Here is a 19,715-nt window from a genome sequence, read left to right on the forward strand (position 1 = left end):
GAAGAAGAGGAAATAAACGATATCAAAGTAGAAGAATTAAAAGCAGCATTAAAGAAAATGAAGTTAGGTAAGGCTAGTGGACATGATGGTTTAACACCAGAAATGCTTAAATACATGGGAAATGCTGGAGAGCAACTGTTTTTGAACCTACTGAATGTTATATGGGAAAAGAAAACTGTACCGAAGGAATGGGAGATATCAGTAATAATCCCAATCTTCAAGAAAGGGGATAACAGAGAATGCAGAAACCATCGGGGAATCTCATTGCTCAGTGTGCCAGGGAAGATAGATCCAAGAATCCTGGAGAATAGACTCAGAAAATATGTCGAAGAGCAATTAGAAGAAAGTCAAGCAGGCTTTAGACTAGCAAGAAGTGTACAAGACCATATTTTCACCCTTAAACAAATAACAGACAAAACAATAGAATACAATAAAAAGGCACATGTATGTTTTGTAGATCTACAAAAGGCTTTTGACAGAGTTCCTTGGAATGAGATATGGAAATCTTTAGAGAAGAAAGGAGTGGATAAAAACCTAATAAAAGCAATCCAAAGTTGGTACAAAGGATGCAGATGCTACGTGAGGACGAGAAACCACCAGTCATAGGAATTTGAAATAACAACAGGAGTTAAACAGGGAGATATACTATCACCATATCTATTTATAATCTTATTAGATGAAGTAATAAAGGAATGCCATATAAAAATGAAACAATTTCATGTAGGATACTGGAATATGAAATCAATTAAACTAACAGAGCTCCTATACGCTGATGATATTATACTAATACACAGGCTAGTTTACAATATAACCTAAATATTCTTAATGAAGAATTAAAGAAAAAGAATATGGAAATAAATACAGAGAAAACTAAAACAATGATAATTAGCAGAGAACAGACAAACCATAAGTGCTTCCCGATGGCGCAGTGGTAGCGTCGTCGCCTTGTAATGAAGGGGTCCCAGGTTCGATACCCGGTGGAGGCAAATAGTTGTTCGAATCCCACTATAAACTGTAGGTCCAGTCCCGATTAGCCTTACTGTGCATAAAGTGGACTTAAAACACCAACTCAATCAATCAACAAACCATAAGATAAAACTGAATAACAAACATTTAGAAGATGTGACAAATTTCAAGTATCTTGGAGTAATTATAAACAGTCAAGGAAAAGAAGAGCAAGAAATAAGAGATAGAATCATGAAGACAGGAAAGCTTTATCAAATGATAAACCGAGGATTTATAGGCAAAAAAGAAATATCTACCCAAACAAAATTCACTGTATATAAAACAATTTATATACCAACACTTACATATAGTAGTGAAAATTGGACAATGACTGGAAAACACCTGCAAAGTGTACAAACAATGGAAATGAGGTACCTTCGAAGAATAAGTGGGAAAACCAGGAAAGATCGGATAAGGAATCAAACCATTCGGCAATCTTTAAATGCTCAGCCATTACAAGAAACAGTTGAACGTAATCAACTCAGATGGTTCGGCCATTTGAGCAGAATGAGTGAGACTAGACTGCCAAAGCAGATATGGGAAGCACGTCCACAAGGAACAAGACCAAAAGGAAGACCAAGAAAGACATGGAATATGAGTGTCAAAGAGATTTTGGAGAAACGAAGCATAAGATGGAAAGAGGCACAGGAAAAGGAGTTGGACAGAAACGTCTGGAGAGTTCTCTGTAACCCCTCGACACCGGCAGGTAGAAGAGGACGCGACTAAGTAAGTAAGTAAGGATATCATCAAAATTTACGCTAATATTTTGTTTCAATGTATCTTGGTACTTTTTCTCCTCGTAACCTGTAAATCATTATCTGGTTCTCTGAGAGGTATGCTTCTTGCTGTGCGAGACTCATCCAGTTCAGGACGAACTGAATGTCCTAGGTTTTGGTTAAAAATATCCCTTAAAATTGGAACTAACAAATATCTCAATGATTATTTGCCATTCATTAGTACACAAGACAAACAAATCGTACCACAGGAAATGTTTTTTTTCTTTAAGTTGCTCTAAAATATAATTCACACTTTCTGTCTAATACATCATCATTTCTTGTGCAGATTATGGACTCTTGATGTCTAGTAAATCATCACCATTGCACCAAGTTGTCTGAAGAAACGAAAAACATTGTAGGCCTATGCACTCCAAAGAGCGTATATTACTCTGTTATGTAAATTACACACAATCCTCATTGACGATTTGTATTTCGTAGCATCTTATCTTCAAGCTGCGATGGTGGATAGCTGGCATTGTCAATCAATTTTGTCGTCCTCGTTTACAAAAAGTTCAACTCCCAATTGCTTATCTGAAAAAGAAGAATAAAAATGAAGTTAACATCGTGTATGAGACAACTTATAATGTATTTAAAAAAATATTTACATTATATTGTTACAACCTTAGACAAGTTAAATATTAATAATGAAATACAAAACTTACGTATCTTTTGTAAATAGATGTAAAAAATAATGGGTGTAAATGGTACTACAGTGGTGGACGATATCGTCCTGTAATTAAAGGATTACTGGTTTGGTTCACGATAGGAGTTCACTTCAGTGCCTCAGATCCAACTTTATAACACAGAGAAAAATGTTTGTTTGGATTAACCAAAAAAATGGTAGTGGCAAACAAATAGTTTGTTTAAATAGGCGCCAACCAAACAATTGTTCACCAGTACCAAAAGATTTGGTCAAGTTCTATTTGTTTATCGTAAACAATTTTTTTGTTACCAATACCAAATATTATTTTGGTAAATCGAACCAAATCGAGCCAATTTGTTTAGGAAAACCAAATATTTTAGTCAAAATTACCAAAATTTCCCCTTTTTACCAAATGTTTTTACTTAAGGTTACCAAATGATTTGTTTTGGGTAACAAAATAATTTATTCAAAATTACCAAATCTGGTTAATTTTATCTTGCATTGTTGTTTATCATTACCAAAAATTTTGTTACAGGAACAAAATAATTTAGTAACATCTACTAAATTTACCTGATGTTACCAAGTAGTTTTATTTATGTTTACCAAATGATTTGTTTAGAATAACAAAATGATATTCAGAATTACTAAATCTGGCTAATGTTAGTGCATTTATATAATTTCCAAATTATGTCTAGAGAAAACAATGTTAAGCATGACTACATAGTTTAGTACCTGGAATGTTAACATCTTTAGAGCTAAGAAACAAAATCATGAGGAAACCATAAGCATAAAACTGGATATATTTTGAAAATTTGACTTTTTACACAATTCTTATTTATTGTATATATTTATTATATGAAGAACTTAGGTGTAAAATATGGGAAGTGACTTTTTGATCATTCCTTCATTTTCTAAGAGACAAGGTTATTAGAAACTATACTGTAGATAAATTGTTTTCATGCTATGTTTACCAATTTCAGAAGGTTTCACTGACCAATGCAAATTGTATGACCTGGAAATTTCACTCTAAAATTGAAGGATAGCATATTTTACTTTGCAACTCAAAAATGACCAAAATGTCGCCATGTTTTACATCCAAGCCTGCATGTAAGTAAAATAAAAGCACACGATCGACAATTAATTTCCTAGCAATGTCTATACAGTATAACAAGTCTGTTCACCGGTGGTATACCATGTAACATATGAGAATGAGCCTCTGTAAAAGAATGCAGATTTCCCCATTTCAGGCCAGAACTTTAGCAGAAAAACTAGTAGATATTGAAAGTTGGCCACTTGACACAATCACGGATCCAGCTGCGTAAAGGATATCAAATGAGACCATTCGATGGGTTTTTCAATTACAGACTTTTGCAGTTCAAAACTTTTTTAAAAAAATTCTCAGTATAAAGTGTACATCCAAGAAGAACAAGCATTTTACTCTGATAAGCTGATCAGAGTAATTTACCTATCTCCGCGTAACCGCAAAACAGATATCTTTATATACAACGTAGAACAAGCATTTTCAAATGTTTCAATGCAATTTCCTTACCATATTCTGAGAATATGAAAATTGGAAAAATACTTCATATCATAAAATTCATATACAATTAAAACAAATTTATCTCAATTCCTCATTGCATGAGGCATACAGTGAACACATGCAACATAAAAATATATGAGAAGAAATAGCATCAGGATAAAATAAAATGTACAGGTTATACAATTTTAAAAATATATTTATACTTAGTCTCCTTACTTGCAGTGAGTACAATGTTTAAATACAAATAAATATGCCATCAGAGAAAATAATAAAATTACCCAAATTGATACACAATGAACATAACATTACAAATGCCTCACATCCATAATACATACATAATGAAAGTGGAAATATGAACAAAGGTGATAATAAATACAATTAGAACAAACAAATTTTAATATTTATACTTAAGTCTCCTTACTTGCAGTGAGTACAATGTTTAAATACAAATATGCCATCAGAGAAAATAATTAAATTACCCAAATTGATACAAAATGAACATAACATTACAAATGTGTCTCATCCATAATACATACATAATGAAAAGTGGAAATATAAACAAAGGTGAATAATGAAAAGATTCTCCGAGGCTATTGAACAGGTGAGTTGGGAAAAGATTACAAGCTTTTACCCTGAAGATGAGAGTGATGTTAGCTCTCGAAAGCTTTGAATTCTTTCCACAACTCACCTGGTTGACAGCCCGAGAGAATCTTTTCATCATCGTCACCAGGAAATCTTTTCCTTAAAGGTGAAGAATTTAACTACACGGCATTCCTTAGAGGAACATACCTGTCATCCTTTACATGTACAAAACATGTTGGATTGTGTTCAATGAGAGCACTGTGTGCAACACAAGTATATCTTCTTGTTGTACATACTTTATATGCATGAATATGGTTATTGAAACTGATTGTTTCCAATTCGCTGCACACAAAATAAACAGAAGAGTCCTGATCAGCTAAAATATCAATTATTTCACCAAATTGTGGGAAGTCATCTCTTATGACAGTAACTAATATCATTCCTTGTTTGTATAATGTTCCCTTTGCAGTTACATGATTAAGCCTATTCACTTTTGCAGACAGCTTTGTAAGCATGAAATCGGAGATTTCTGCAAAATAGGAAAGAGATGCTGTTTCTATTTCAGCACCTGGTCCAAAAGAAATCAAGGGAGTGTTAAAACCTCTTTGTGATACATATCGTTCTGCCTGCTGCAACTGATGCTTGAAACTTAGCGTAAAAGTAACATTTTTCCTTGTAGTTACTACAGAAGAGATTGTTTTAAAAACACTGTGTTTGGATTCAAATCTCATGCACCAAATGTTAATTAAAGGACCTGACTGGCGCATCACTTCAGGGTAGTGACACATGAAATGGTGTTTAGGTTTCAGAGGCTCCTGAAACAAATTTAAGTACATTTCATGGTGTTCCTCAATGAGACAACCCAGCAGTTTATCACACCCAAGTTGATAAGATGGTGCTGTTACTAGATCTATTATTTGTCTTAATGTACAATAGAAATACCACACTTCATCCTCATCTGGAACAAGATCTCCAATTATGAGTCCCAGATACCTAACAAGAAAAAGCATCTGTGCTGCAGACATATTCAAACTCTTCTTCTTTAAATTGTCCATTGTAATTATTGGTGGTCTGTTGCTTTGTTCATGAACACCAACATCTAGAGCTTGAATACGAGAATTCAACATGTCAAGCGTAAAGAGCCTCAAAGTTATAATGTAATGTCTCATAACATTTAGAAGATCATACACACAAACACCCTCAAACAAATCATGCATTATATCAACTGAATAGTTTTCTGTCACATGGAAAGATGGAATTTCATTAAACACACACTCTTCTTTAATACCAGTTGCAGATAAATTTTTAATAGCAATATCTTCACTATAATTACATCTACTTCTTAAAACCTCATTACCTACGTCAATGCTGCGTTGCAGCCGGTCTTTGGATATTTTACAGAATCGACATGAATGCAAAGAAGAGAAACTTTCAACATAACCAAGAATACCATGGAGTCCTAAGTTGTCTCCACATATAAGTCCAATAGCGAAAAAAATTCTTTCTTCTCCTTGTTCTGTGTTTATTGATATGCCTTCATTTTCAAGAAATATCAACTCCTGAATCAAGACCCTGAATGTAGCATTATTTCCAAGTTGTACTCTGTCTGATGAATGGAAGAGCAAAACTAAAAAAATATTTTCCAGTAGTGAACGGAACTCAGGAGGCATACATGGAATGCTTGCATATACTGCCCCTAACTTATGAATCCCTGCATGTGATCCTAGTGGATTGCCAGTCTCAAATTCATCAAAATAGATTAACAATGGCAATACTTTTTTGTTTTCAAATAGCTCTACCTTTTTCTTCCATAATTTGGCTTGGATGAAATTTGACAATGTATCTGATTGCAACAACTGTGCAACATAATCAAAAACTCTTTCAAATACAAAAGGGATAGAGAAAAGCAGAGTCAGAATATTATGTAGGGGAATGAAATGTCCTTTGGATTGCACTGGAGTAAGGACACGTTTGCCAGAAATGACTCTGTTTTCTAACCTTGTTCCTATCACATATTCAATAGGCCTAACCAAATATTTATTGCTCTCTAAATACTTTATTCTTAAATATTCCGATGACAAGCCATCGAAAGCATTCTCTAGCAAACCAAGTTTTCTTACAACTGATTCTTGATTTATTGGGTTTGGTGACTGAAATGCTGCCTTAACTTCTGTTTGTAGGGATGACAATAGAGGTCCATAGAAGTTTGTTACCATTGATATAATGTGTTGGATCTGTGACCTAGTTAAATCTGCTCTTGCATACAACTGTGAAATGAATGTTACACATTCCAACTGAATGTTTTCCCCAAATAAGTTATCATCAATTAATTGAAGGTGTGTATCTATACCCTGATCATTAGTTGGTTCACTGCTTTCAAATTCAACAGGCACATCAGAACTTGCAGTATTTTCAATATCAGAACTTGCAGTAATTTCAATATCACAACCTGCATGATGTGTTCTCCTGTGGTGTTTCCTAAATGATTTTATGCCAATGAAGTCTCGTAAACAACCATCATCACGACATTTGAATACACCATTTGAAGATATCATGTGCTGAAATTTTAAGTGCAATATTAGTGCTGAAAAATTTGGATAATGGTTGTTACAAATATAACACAACACCATTTTGTACTATATGGTAAAACACACAAATCTGAATTTGTTACATATGACAACAGTCTACCCTTACATCTAGGTTTAGGCTTAATATATTTCACTATATTACTAACATTGCAAGTAAGTTCTCATTAAAAAAGAGCATTCATAACAAGAAATCACAATCCAATGAGGTCAATCAGTAAAGTGTTCACCGACATAATGTGCTTGTCAGATTTTGTAGAAATGTTGTACACACATTTTTGAAGCAGAAGCCACAAGTGTTCTCCCTCTCTTGGGTATTCGGCATTCAGAGTGAAGAAACTCTTGAAGCAGATGTCTACTGCCTTCAGCACGCTATCAAACAAGTACCAAGTACTATTGATTATTGCATATGAAGCAGTAATGCTTCTCAAAGAAGGTCCCACCAAAATCACAAGCGGTTGTCTTGTGAGACCATATGAGGCCAATTTCCTATTCTTGTCTTCAATGAATTGCTCAACATCTCCAATTCCCTACAAATTAAATTTTTTTTTGGCAAATTAATACAGCTGGGAGGATCAACACAAGTAAAAGAAAACAAAATTATTGCTTAAACATAATTCCCTTGGCTTTCAAGTTATGAAATGAATTATTGAAAATATTAATTATGCAAGTTAACAACAAATACACTCTGCATACCTAATGATCCACCTAAAATACTACCTGCATCTGTTTCCATAAGCATAGCATAAGCTTGGTAAGTATATTTTGAAATATCAGAGATAAAGTTATAAATACATACATAAACATATATAAACTTGTAAAGCAGGCTTAATATGAGACATTTGCATTAAACAGCTTGGTACATTAACTATCCTAAAACTTTTTAACATGCCTCAATATCTCCAATTTACCATATATTATTAAAAAATCCAAATGCTGAAATTTGAAATATTTACAATAACAAAATCTACATGTATTTATTCTTGATGTCATATTTACTTAATATATCTGCAATTCAAACATGGCCTGAAATAATTAGTTTATAAGTTATTAAGCCTTAATAGTTACCTTTATGTGACAGACAAAGCTATCCTGAGACTCCTTCACAGTTGGTTTCCAAGTTTTCTTATGCCTTATCTGGGTAGTTGAACGGCACAACTGACTCAGCAAAATCAGTATTATAGCTGCTTTAGTATCTGAAAAAATATTGTTGGCATTACAATTTATCCTATTGACAGAGGTTATTTTTCTCATCCATTGCTGTACGTGGCAAATACTTCTTTTAAAAAAAGAAAATAATTTTCGAGTTTGAAAGAAAAAATCTGCAGTGCAAGTTGAGTGCAAATTATTTGATTCTTGGTGTTTTCAAGTGACAATCAACAATTAATATGTACATTGAAGGAAAGTTACAAGAGGCTACATTATCAAAATATGTCCACATATTACACACTGGTTGCTATAACTTTCATATGATATAATCTCCATGAATGAAGGGGAACTAAGTATTTGATGAAAGTTAATATTTAAGCCTAAAATAAATTTTAAAAATCTACATTGCATAATAGCAAGGAAAATAAATCATGAAGTTATTACCTCTTGTAGCAGATTCATCGTCTAAGACACTTAAAAGTTCTACTGATGCATCATCTTTGAGCCTGTCAACCATTAAGTTTGTCAGCTTCTTAGATATAGACTCCCATTCTGCAAATAATGGTCTGTGATTGGGAAAAATTCTCTTGAAGTCTAGATCAATCTGTGAAAATTAAAAAACATTAATACAATGTCTCATCTTCATACAAAGTCTTATCTACCTATCTAAAGTCACTATTTGTGCTCTCTTTATGCACAGGTAGGCTAATCAGAGCTGGACCTACAGTTTAATGCAGAATCTGAACTACCCAAACACACTGTAGCAGAGTTCATTAACATGTGACAATATAGTTTGTCCCCCCCCCCCCCCTCTTTAATGGCTGCTGTAGTTTGATAGAGAGGATCTCCGAGTATAAACATTGTGTTGTGAAAAGGGCGTTGAAGTGGCAAAACATTTGCGTAAAAGAGTCACAGCAAAGTGTAATCTAAATGTACAGGGTTTGACATGGTGTAAATTTAAGTTAGGTATCCTCTGAAAGGAAGTGTTTTTATGTGACCAATTTTTTTTTTGGAGTTTTCACATTCTTACGTTAGTCGTTTACATACCATTGACTGCATATGCTTTCTCGAAATGCCCCATGAAATGAATGACATAAGTGCACTTCATAAATGTGATTGAGACAAATGTCACCCCTTCCCATCCCTTAAAAAGGCAAGGAATATGATCTCTACAGCGTAGCCATGGTGCTAGAAGTTCACTTTGAATCAGCAGCCACCAACAATTCAACTAATGAAAGAACAATGATGTCTGAGATATGCTTACCAGTGTGTAGCCTAGAGGTTGTTTCAATGCTGGCCACAATGATAACACTTCCTGTACAGTTTTACTCTCTTGCCTGGAACGAAATTTGAATGTCTTCTTCCAGTGTTCAATCACATCATTCCATGGCTCAACATTGTATTGAAGACATGCTTTGCTGTCAGTGTTTTCATCATAATCTGGAAGGTAATGGAAATATACACAATATTGAGGTTAACAACAAACTCTAGAAGTTACTAGAATAGTACACAAGATTGATTGATTTGGTGTTTTAAGTCCACTTTATGCACAGTAAGGATAACTGGGACTGAACCTACAGTTTAAAGTGGGATCCGAACCACCATGAGCCTCCACCGGGTACCGAACCCGGTACAATAGTGCACAAGAATAAGCCTACCATAAAAAAACTGTAATACTGACATTCACATAATTTAAGAACTTCTACAGTGGCATTTACAGTATATTCAATTATCCAGCTTACCTGTCAAACCATCTTCCACAGAACTGGTGTCCGGTATATGTTGGTTACGCTGTCTCACAGCACCTATTACACCACTTCTACGTAATGTTCTCCTGGTATTTCGGTATCGATCCACAAGTTTTCCTTTCGAAATTTTCTGATCTGGTCCTTGAGCCTTTGGTTCTATGTAATAAATTTCCTGCAAAACATTTAAGTTCTGTCAAACACACAAGTTAACTAGAATCAATAAATATGAACATTGAATGTCTAAAACAATTTTGTGAAAATATATTAAGATGTATAATGTCTTATACATCTATACATATCTAATAGACATTAGTTTGGCTTAAGTTCAAAGAAACCTCACTATGCTAGTTCAATTAGACATATGTACATAGTGACTAAGTACAACATGTTATTTTTTATTTAAAAAAATAAAAATACTTTTAACAGCACTAGAATGGTTCAGTCAGATTGGAATTATACTTGAATAAACAAACAAAACATATTTGTACCTTAGTCACTCAAAATCAGCCTTTACTTACAATTCAGTAGCATTTCATATACAAAAAAGTAATCTCATTTAATCTAGCAACGTAAAGATTTAACTTCATCCTGTGTCTTACCTTTTGCTCTGTTGGAAAAACCTCTGTAATTTTGATACTCAAATCCAGGAATACCTCGTTCGATAAATGGGTATTTATTTGTAGGAAATGGTCGACAATCAGTGACACTAGTTGTCGCCTATTTTGTGCACTCAGGCGACCATTCTTCTGGTAATCGATAAGAATTTTTTTCCCATGCAGTTTCTCATTCAGAAATTCTTCCAATATCTGCAACATGGAAAAGCACCATATTAGTGAGTCATTTGTAGGTTTGTTTGTGGGAGGAGAGCATGCAAGCATTGTCATCTTCAAGATCTTGAACTATTCACAGTAACACACACACACACAGAGAGAGAGAGAGAGAGAGAGAGAGAGAGAGAGAGAGAGAGAGAGAGAGAGAGAGAGAGAGAGAGAGAGAGAGAGATAGACAGATTGAGATTTTCCTGAATGTGAAACTTTAGTCTGCACATGCATGTAACCTAAGAAGTTTCCCCAATATTCACATACGAAGATTACATAATTAAATTTTGGGCATAAAACTTACAAAGTCTGATAACTTCATTATTTTACAGAGCGGCTGTTGTGCATCATCATTAATGTTCAAAACAGTAGGTTGCCTTTTTCTGCATGGTTCAGATACTTCTTCCTTCTGTAAGGAATTATCATTATCTGAAGTAATTTCTAGTGGATCATGCTCGAGATTTATGTTTGAGTCTGTAAAGGACACTGAGCCATCATCCATCACACTGCATGTTACATAATTATCTATTCCTCTGAATTCTCTCCACTTTGTAAGAAACTTTGCTCTTGTTCCAATTTTGGGGATTAACTTGCCAATCAACTCTTCTGTGAGGACATTAAATGCCTCATCATCAATTTCTTCTTCTGAAATTAAAAAAAAAATTCAAAAATAGGTCTACATTACACTGGTGTGTTAATAACTATTGAAGTATCATTTACCAACAGGTTTGAAGTGTAAGTTCAAATGTGCAAAAATATTTTAGCTATTTTAAGTAAATTGTCTCTTGCAGTTAGTTAATTTTATGTCGGAAACTATTTTTTCCAGGAATTTTACTTTCGACCCTCACATTTTACTGAGACAAAACTATCCATTATTAGTTTTGGTTCTTGCACTCGGTGAATAGTATGAAAATTTTAATAAAATTAACCCATGGCACAACAGACCATAAGGACCTATGCCTACATACATACTGTTGGCTTTACTCCCACCTGTCGAGGTAAAGTTTCTTTCACCAGGTTACATTATTCATTTGTAATTCCCCAGTTTCCTAATGACACACAGACAGAAACCTCAAGAGAAAAGTTATGCTTTAAACCAGGATTCGAACCTGCATGCATCTCATAGCTGGAGCCCAAAGCATGACACCTTAGACCTCACGAATATGGTGCAGGACATGAATATTGCAATATTTTGAACAAAGTCTTATTTGGAAAGTTAATTAATTCACAGAAATATATTACTGTACAAACATGCAAGTTCTCTGATTATGCGTAACAGCAAATTATAAATTTCAACGCAAATATTATGGAATATCTTAAATTACAGGAAAACTTATTTAGAGGGTAAATATAGTTGCTACAAGAAAAGGGTATCTTAAGTCCTATCTTTTCCTTTAAGGAATAATTCATTCCCTGTAAATTTATTTTGTTATTAGTTCCATGTGACACCACATGGAATCGCTCTACAGTGCAAATAATCACTTCTGTATATATTATGCAAATTAAGGAATGATTGCTGCGTGATGGCTATGCACACCTATATATAACATTCCTACTGTGATTTGGAGAAGTATAGAGCTATGAACAAGTTAAATATGTGTAGAACATTGCAATTTACATATTATTGCTTTTCAAATTTCTTAATTAAAAATGTGCATGTACTCAGCTCTGTTCTCAACATATTTTCTGATGCAGGGAGGAATTTTGTCTACTTTTAGAAAATAAAATTTCATTTCAGAAAGGCAAGTACTTTACCAGATGGTTAGAATAGCAGAAAGAGTTTCCGCAGGAAAATTATTTTCATCACATAGTTACTTCATTCACTGCCATGGATCTACACAGAACCTTAAGTAATAATTATTTCAATTAGGTTGAGAGATTCTTGAACCTGCCTAACCTACATACCATATTTATTTTTGCCTGAAATTATTTTTTAAGAGATGCATAGAATTTGACTGCTTAATCTAACAACCAGTGCAAATTAAGATGAAATATAATCTGAGAGTTTAGCCAGTCTCACTTGCTCACTTGCCGATCCACCTCAGACTGGAAACTATCATAAAATATTTTTACGCCCTCAGTTCGCAAAGGCAGCAAGAGGGGGGAAGGGGAGGGGGTCCTCACATGATCCTTAAAACAATGGCAACTGAACAAACTATATACCACTGCACAAGTTTAGATGCTAATAACTGTTGAATAAAGTGAAAAGTAATGTTTTCTCCAAAACTAATAAGAGAATAACGTTGGCTCTGTTGAAAAATGCTGCACATGTAGTTCGTAGCAGTCAATGAGTGCATAATATTTCAAGTTGATGTACCACTGATAGCAGTTAACGGACACACTAGTATAAAGTTTCAGTACTCTTACATTACAACAGAGGCTGCATATTCTAATGAATTCCTTCTCCATACAGTTTTGAAATATATTCCCCAATATGGACTAGTCAAATTAATTACATGAACTTCACAACAATATTCAAAATGCAGAAACTCATTCTGTTACGAAAATGTATATCTCAGAAATGAACACAAGTAAGTACCTCATCAGATTGTTAGAATAGCAGAAACTGTTTTTGCAGGAAAATTATTTTCATCATGTAGTTACATGCTATTTCTCTCACTACCATGGATCTATAAGTTAAATTATTTACACAGAACCTTAAGTGTGTGGTTTAACAATTCAACGATCCTTAAGTAAGGAAGCTAGAAGGAAGGAAGTGAGGACAGACCTAAGTGCCTTGTGAGACTTGCATTAACCTTTGTACAAAAATAAATCCCCACTCACAGACAAATGGAGAAAACATAATTACTAATCCAGTGAGAGACTCCAGAATTTTACACTTAAAGTGATTTAGAAAATTAATGCGTAAGTCAACTTTGAATATGCAATCACAGTTGATTTGTGGTTGTATTTTTCACCAGAAATTCCACAATCATATGTGCAAAAGGTTTAAATCTAGATGCTTTTATTTTCAGAATTTCAAACCATGCTCTTTTGGAACTATATTATGATTCATGTTAAAGAATACTGGGTTCTGCACAATACTCTTTGCTTGAGATGCATTTTTGTTAAAAAAACAAACGACAATTTGTACTGCTACTGCAAGTGTCACATGACATACGATTGAAGGGGTACGTTAATAATTCTGGTTTAGGGCTGTTAGCATTAAAATTACTTCTGTAAATACTTCCAACATGTGACAATGCAATTCCTGGTTTCAGCACTATCTGCTCTTCTCATCACCTGATGAAGGTAGTTGTGGTCAATATTAACAAAAAATCTCATACAAGGCAATCTGTATCTCATTTAAAAATGAACGTTTTCATTCACCAGGTGGTGAGAAGAACAGAAATCAGTGCTTGCATCAATGTATGTACTCAGGTTCTTAAATAAAAATTTCACACATTCTCAAAAACTTTCATTAAATCACTCAAAAGAGACAGTAAAATATTATTAAAATAAAATGTCAATGTAATTATTTAGGCCTTGACTATTTTCACCAGATGGTGAGAATAGCATTATGACTATCTTCACTAGGTGGTGAAAATAGCATGTGGGTCTATTTTCACAAGGGAATGAGAACAGCGTATGTGGCTATATTAACCAGGAAAATAATTACCTGAATCATACCACAATATTGTCCTATCTCATTTTACTATATTCATTTGCAGTGTTGATAACTTACTGCTAAAAAGGTATTTTAAATTAAAAATGGGTGTTGCTACTACTGTGACCACGTAGTGAGAATAGCAGAAAGTGCTGAAGACCGGGAATTACATGATCACATGATGGGAAGTATTTACAGAAGTAATTTGAATGCTAATATCACTAAACCTGACCTGCCTAACCTAACAATGAAAGCATTTAGGAATGTAATATCCTTCATACTCATGTGACATATTGGCAGCACCAGTCCATCATGTGGTATTTTCCCAACTCCATGTCAAACAAAAGAAAATATTTGTCTCCTGCATGAAAATAATTGCACACAGACGTAAGCTTCGTACACAAGTATTTATCTAAGTAATTCTAATGCTAATAGCACTATTCCTTACCTGCCTAACCTAACAATGAAAGCATTTAAAACGTAATACCCCCTCACCCTCATGTGACACATTGGCAGCACCAGTCCATTGTGCGGTATTTTCCCAACTCCATGGCATACAGAAAAAAAATACTTATCTACTGCACGAAAATAATTGCACACATACGTAAGCTTCGTACACAAGTATTGGAACGACTTGAGATGACCGGACCCCTCTCCGATTTTCTTCATATTTGGGATACTCACTAATTGAGGCTTCCTAATCACGAATCTGAAGTTAAAATTTGTCGGAAACATCTAGAAATTGCAAAATAAGCTAAAATAAGGAGTTAGTTTTCGGAATGGAAACTGTCGATTTTCGTGATTTTATTTGTTTCACAACCAAATTCCTGATACTATCACAACACCAAATTTTAACTATGTTTGCCTAACCTAACCGAAACTAACCTAACCACGCGCCAATGGTTCAGTAAGTATGAGCAGTACTATAAAAATCGGAGAGCGGTCCGGTTGCGAAAATTGATTTGCTTATTTTGCAATTTCTAGACGTTTCCGACAAATTTTAACTTTAGATTCATGATTAGGATGCCTCAATTAATGAGTATGTCAAATATGAAGAAAATCGGAGAGGGGTCCGGTCATCTCAAGTCATACCCAAGTAATTTTAATGCTAATAGCACTAAACCTGACCTGCCTAACCTAACAATGAAAGCAATTGGGAACATAATAGCCCCTCATACTCATGTGACATATTGGCAGCACCAGTCCATTGTGTGGTATTTTCCCAACTCCATGGCATGCAGAAAAAAAAGTACTTTGTTTCCTGCACGAAAATAATTGCACACAGACGTAAGCTTTGTACACATCAGCAACCAAAGAATACACACATCGATGTAGCAGGCCACGCCAGGTTGTAGATCATGCACATAGTTTAAAATCTTGTGAAAATAACTCAAAAGGTAGCTTCACCACCTGGTGAAAATAGTCACTCAGAATTATTAACACAGAGTAACAGGCTTCATCAGGTGGTAAAACTACATTTTGTTCTATTTTCAGAAAGTCACATTATTTTTCATGTCTACCTTGTATGAAATTTCTCTTTTGGTACCTCTACCAAAAAAATAATCCATTAGCACCTTTCTAAAAAAATAATGAGTGGGAAATTTCTGTAGTTGAGTATGTTAGTCAGGTTTCAATAGCTCTCTCATATTAATCTTGATTTTTACATTTTCCAGCTAGTTACTTAACTTTGAAATCAATTGATTGAGTGAAATATTAGCCATAATTTAGTAAAAGTTCCTTACTTTACATAATATTCTGCAGAAATGCTTTTTTTATTTACAGGCTGCAGCACCGTAACATGTCCAAGAATTTCAATTTTCACCAATACTAATTTTGAATGGTAAATTATCACACAACACATACAGTTTCAACTAAAAATTTATTAATTGAAACTTGCTGTGTAATCATCATTTTTGATAATATTAAAGACTACAAAAAAAAAAAAAAGATTTAAGGCACGTGCTACATGCAGTATCCCCTCGTGGTGAAATAAAATCTCATGAAAGTAACACATTTTCTTCAAATAAACTGTTCTAATTTTCTGTAATTTGCATTTGGATGGAAGTTGCAGAAAACTTAAATTGCAAAGATAGAAGTCTAGACCTAGGGGCACTTTAAACCATGTGGCAACTATCTTGCAATAGTACAAACACGCATGCTGCACACAAACAAAATAATCTATCTCGAAATTTGCTCTCTATCATAATAATTTTATGCCAGATGCATATTGGTGTAAATGCTTGAGAATACTAAATAATAATAATAATAATAAAATCGCCTTTATTGGAGCGGGCGTGTTTCGGCCTCTAGGGCCGTTCTTACAACATAGCCTTGTTTGAAAAAGACGCCATCTTCATAAATATTAGATACATTGTGAACTCGTGGATGATGATAACATTAATTTTGATCACATAAAGCCAAATATGTAAATGCTTTCACACTAGATGGAGTACATTTCCTGGTATAGGTGTACAGCACATAATGGCTATGAACTTGCCTAAATAAGGTTATGTGAATACGAAAAAGTGCTACTTTCGTTAGGTGGATGAAAATTACAAATAACTGTGCATATATACATAAATATATATTCAACTCGCTCTACTATAATGAACGTAGTTAATACTCAGAAGTTCCTTTTTGGCCAACCACTACCACCACGTGGCAACGAAGAAAAGAAAAAAGAAAAGAAATATAATTAGCCTGAAACTTGAATTTTACCTTAAATTATTAATATAATTATTCACTTACCTCGGAAAATCTCGATAAGTGGAGCCAAGCCCCAACTTTCTAATCTCGACTTCACAACATCATCCATTATGAGGGGGAAAAATATTTCTTCTGTTCCGTGGTCCGTATTTTCAGTCCGACGAGCTCGACCACCAAAATCCTAAAGAAATGACCTAGCCTAGACAAAGACTGTCTTTGCCTTGTGGTCACTCGCACTCGTGTTTTGCGCATGCGCTGAGAACAGTCCTGACGCACAAAATTCACTGAAATTCTTGCTGAAATTCACCGTGCGATCGTTCAGATACAGCGGTTTGTGTTTTTGAACGTGCGTACGCCATAACAGACGTATACTTTTAGCGTGTGCGTAATGGTAAATGTTATCTAGTTATTGTAAATTTAACCAAACGTTTTGTTTCTCTTCACTTAAATGTGTATAATTTTGTTTACGAGTACCATATTTCGTCTAACCAAATTTTTTTGTATTCTTAAACAAAATGCTTTAGTAATTACAAGTAACATTTGGTTATCGGAAACAAAAAGCATAACCAAACAACTCAACCAAACTTTTTTGGTAATTCCAAACAAACCAGTTTTTTCTGTGAATGTTTGTTAAACATTAATTTGTACCTAACAAGAACACGAAGTAATAAATAATAGCAGCACTTATTGTTACATTCATAGATTGATTGATTTGATGTTAAAAGTCCACTTTATGCAAGGCTAATTGGGACTGGACCTACAGTTTAAAGTGGAATCCGAACCACTATGTGCCTCCACCGGGTATCGAACTCAGTCCTCTTGATTACAAAGTGACGACGCTACCGCTGTGCCATCGGGGAGGACCTTACATTCACAGAAAATACAAATTAATCGTTGGATATGTTTTCATATTATGTGACAAGTACAACCAACGCTTTATGGAGTCAGGTTCGTCCAGGTTTGAACCTTGGTTTCATTGTGTTCATTGTCTTCATTGTCGCAAGAGTTAGAAGATGGAGGTAAAATAACGAAAAAATAATGAAATGGAAATTCAGTTCTTACTGTTCTCTTTTTAATTGTATTAATATATTTTAGTAACACTTCACTCGAGTTTGCAAAATCACAAGATTATGTACATGGTTATTTAGAACAAAAAGTAGGAAATACAAAACTGTTTGACAATAATTACACTGGTCAACATGAAATTTGTTACAAGGAATGTGAATGGTGTTCTAAGGTAAGTCAATGGTGCTGAATTCGAAAATGAAATCAGTTTTTTTCCTATCGGGCTCAGTTTTCTTGTTACACACTAACCTGTACCTAACGCAATTCATGAAAATTCCGCCTATTGGGCTGTGGCTTAACCTATATTTACTCTACAGATATTGTTGAAGAACAGCCATTATATGACCATAGAATGACCAGCACGTTCCTAAGGCCAGGGACCTTCCTCCAATTGCAACAAACCAAATTGTGAATAAGAGAGGCATGGCAACACTGTCGATGAGTCATGCCCGAACACGTAGAATCACAGTGTTGTTTGTTGTCACGTGCGTCTCAGCATTGTGAGTTCTGACAGAGTGGGAATTAGTGCCTTTGATTAGGTTGTGATTCGAAGTTTCAGAAGTAGTGTGTAGTGTTAGTGCATAAGAAAATGCCTCGTAGCTGCGTAAATAGCCTCAATTCGTTTTGTCAGTTTTGTTATATATGTGGAGAGTTGACATTTAAGTCACAAAAGCGACGAATTACCCCTCTTATAAAGAAGTGCTATGAACTTTATTTTGGGTGTAAAGTTGGGGACCAAGACAAAACATATGCTGTTTGACCTGTGTTACACTTCTGACAAGCTGGTTAAAAGGATCACGTCACATGTCGTTTGCTGTTCCCATGGTTTGGAGGGAACCATCAGATCACACAACAGACTTATTTCTGCCTGACCAAAATAGCTGGAATCACGTCGAAAACAAGGAACACTGTGCAGTACCCAAATTTACTATCAGCCATGAGACCTGTATGTCACAATGAAGAATTGCCGGTACCAAAGCCTCCTGAGAATGTGACTGTGAGTGAAGATGATTGTTGTGACCAACACGGGGAAGAAAGTGCAAGAGGTGAAGAAACTGCCGAACCAACATTTAAAGTGTCCGGTTCATCAATGGAGCCACACTTATTGTCACAAGGGGATCTGAAGGATCTTACGCAGGGTTTACATTTGTCTAAGCAACAGTCTGAACTTTTAGCTTCGCGACTGAAAGGTTGGAATCTCCTCGGTTGCGATACGAAAGTGGTTTTTTTTCGTGAACGCTATACTATTTTCTCAGAATATTTCTCCCACGAAGGAGACATGGATTTTTGTAATGACATCTCATCCGTTATGGATTGTCTTGGCCATGAATACAGTTCACACGATTGGCATCTTTTCATCGATTCCAGCAAAGTTAGTATGAAAGCTGTACTTCTCCATAATGGAAACAAATTCCCAACAGTACCAATTGCTCATGCTGTTAATATGAAGGAGACGTATGAGAACTTGAAACAGCTTCTGACAAATATCCA

The 19,715-nt window shown here is 34.7% G+C and overlaps 1 protein-coding gene across 1 annotated transcript; it reads right to left on the reverse strand.

The window, feature by feature from the left end:
* Positions 1-7,315: 7,315 nt before the first annotated feature.
* On the reverse strand, positions 7,316-17,724 carry LOC145986402 (uncharacterized). Its single transcript, XM_083120373.1, has 8 exons — positions 17,202-17,724; positions 11,151-11,491; positions 10,628-10,834; positions 10,023-10,200; positions 9,545-9,720; positions 8,725-8,884; positions 8,200-8,327; positions 7,316-7,661 (listed from the first exon to the last, which is right to left on the reverse strand). Exons 1-8 carry the CDS (start codon positions 17,266-17,268, stop codon positions 7,326-7,328), a joined length of 1,593 nt encoding a protein of 530 aa, XP_082976499.1. The 5' UTR covers positions 17,269-17,724; the 3' UTR covers positions 7,316-7,325.
* Positions 17,725-19,715: the final 1,991 nt, after the last annotated feature.

This window comes from Lepisma saccharinum, chromosome 4 (genome assembly GCF_977018435.1).
Source record: "Lepisma saccharinum chromosome 4, izLepSacc3.1, whole genome shotgun sequence".
Taxonomy (NCBI): domain Eukaryota; kingdom Metazoa; phylum Arthropoda; class Insecta; order Zygentoma; family Lepismatidae; genus Lepisma; species Lepisma saccharinum.

What these genes read in the sequence shown, in the direction of transcription:
- LOC145986402 (XM_083120373.1), bottom strand. Translation starts at nt 17,268, where the DNA reads ATGGATGATGTTGTGAAGTCGAGATTAGAAAGTTGGGGCTTGGCTCCA. An exon ending in ACTTATCGAGATTTTCCGAG is followed by an intron (nt 11,492 to 17,201) that starts GTAAGTGAATAA and finishes TTTTAATTTCAG; the next exon opens with AAGAAGAAATTGATGATGAG. An exon ending in CGATGAATCTGCTACAAGAG is followed by an intron (nt 8,328 to 8,724) that starts GTAATAACTTCA and finishes ATATTTTTTCAG; the next exon opens with ATACTAAAGCAGCTATAATA.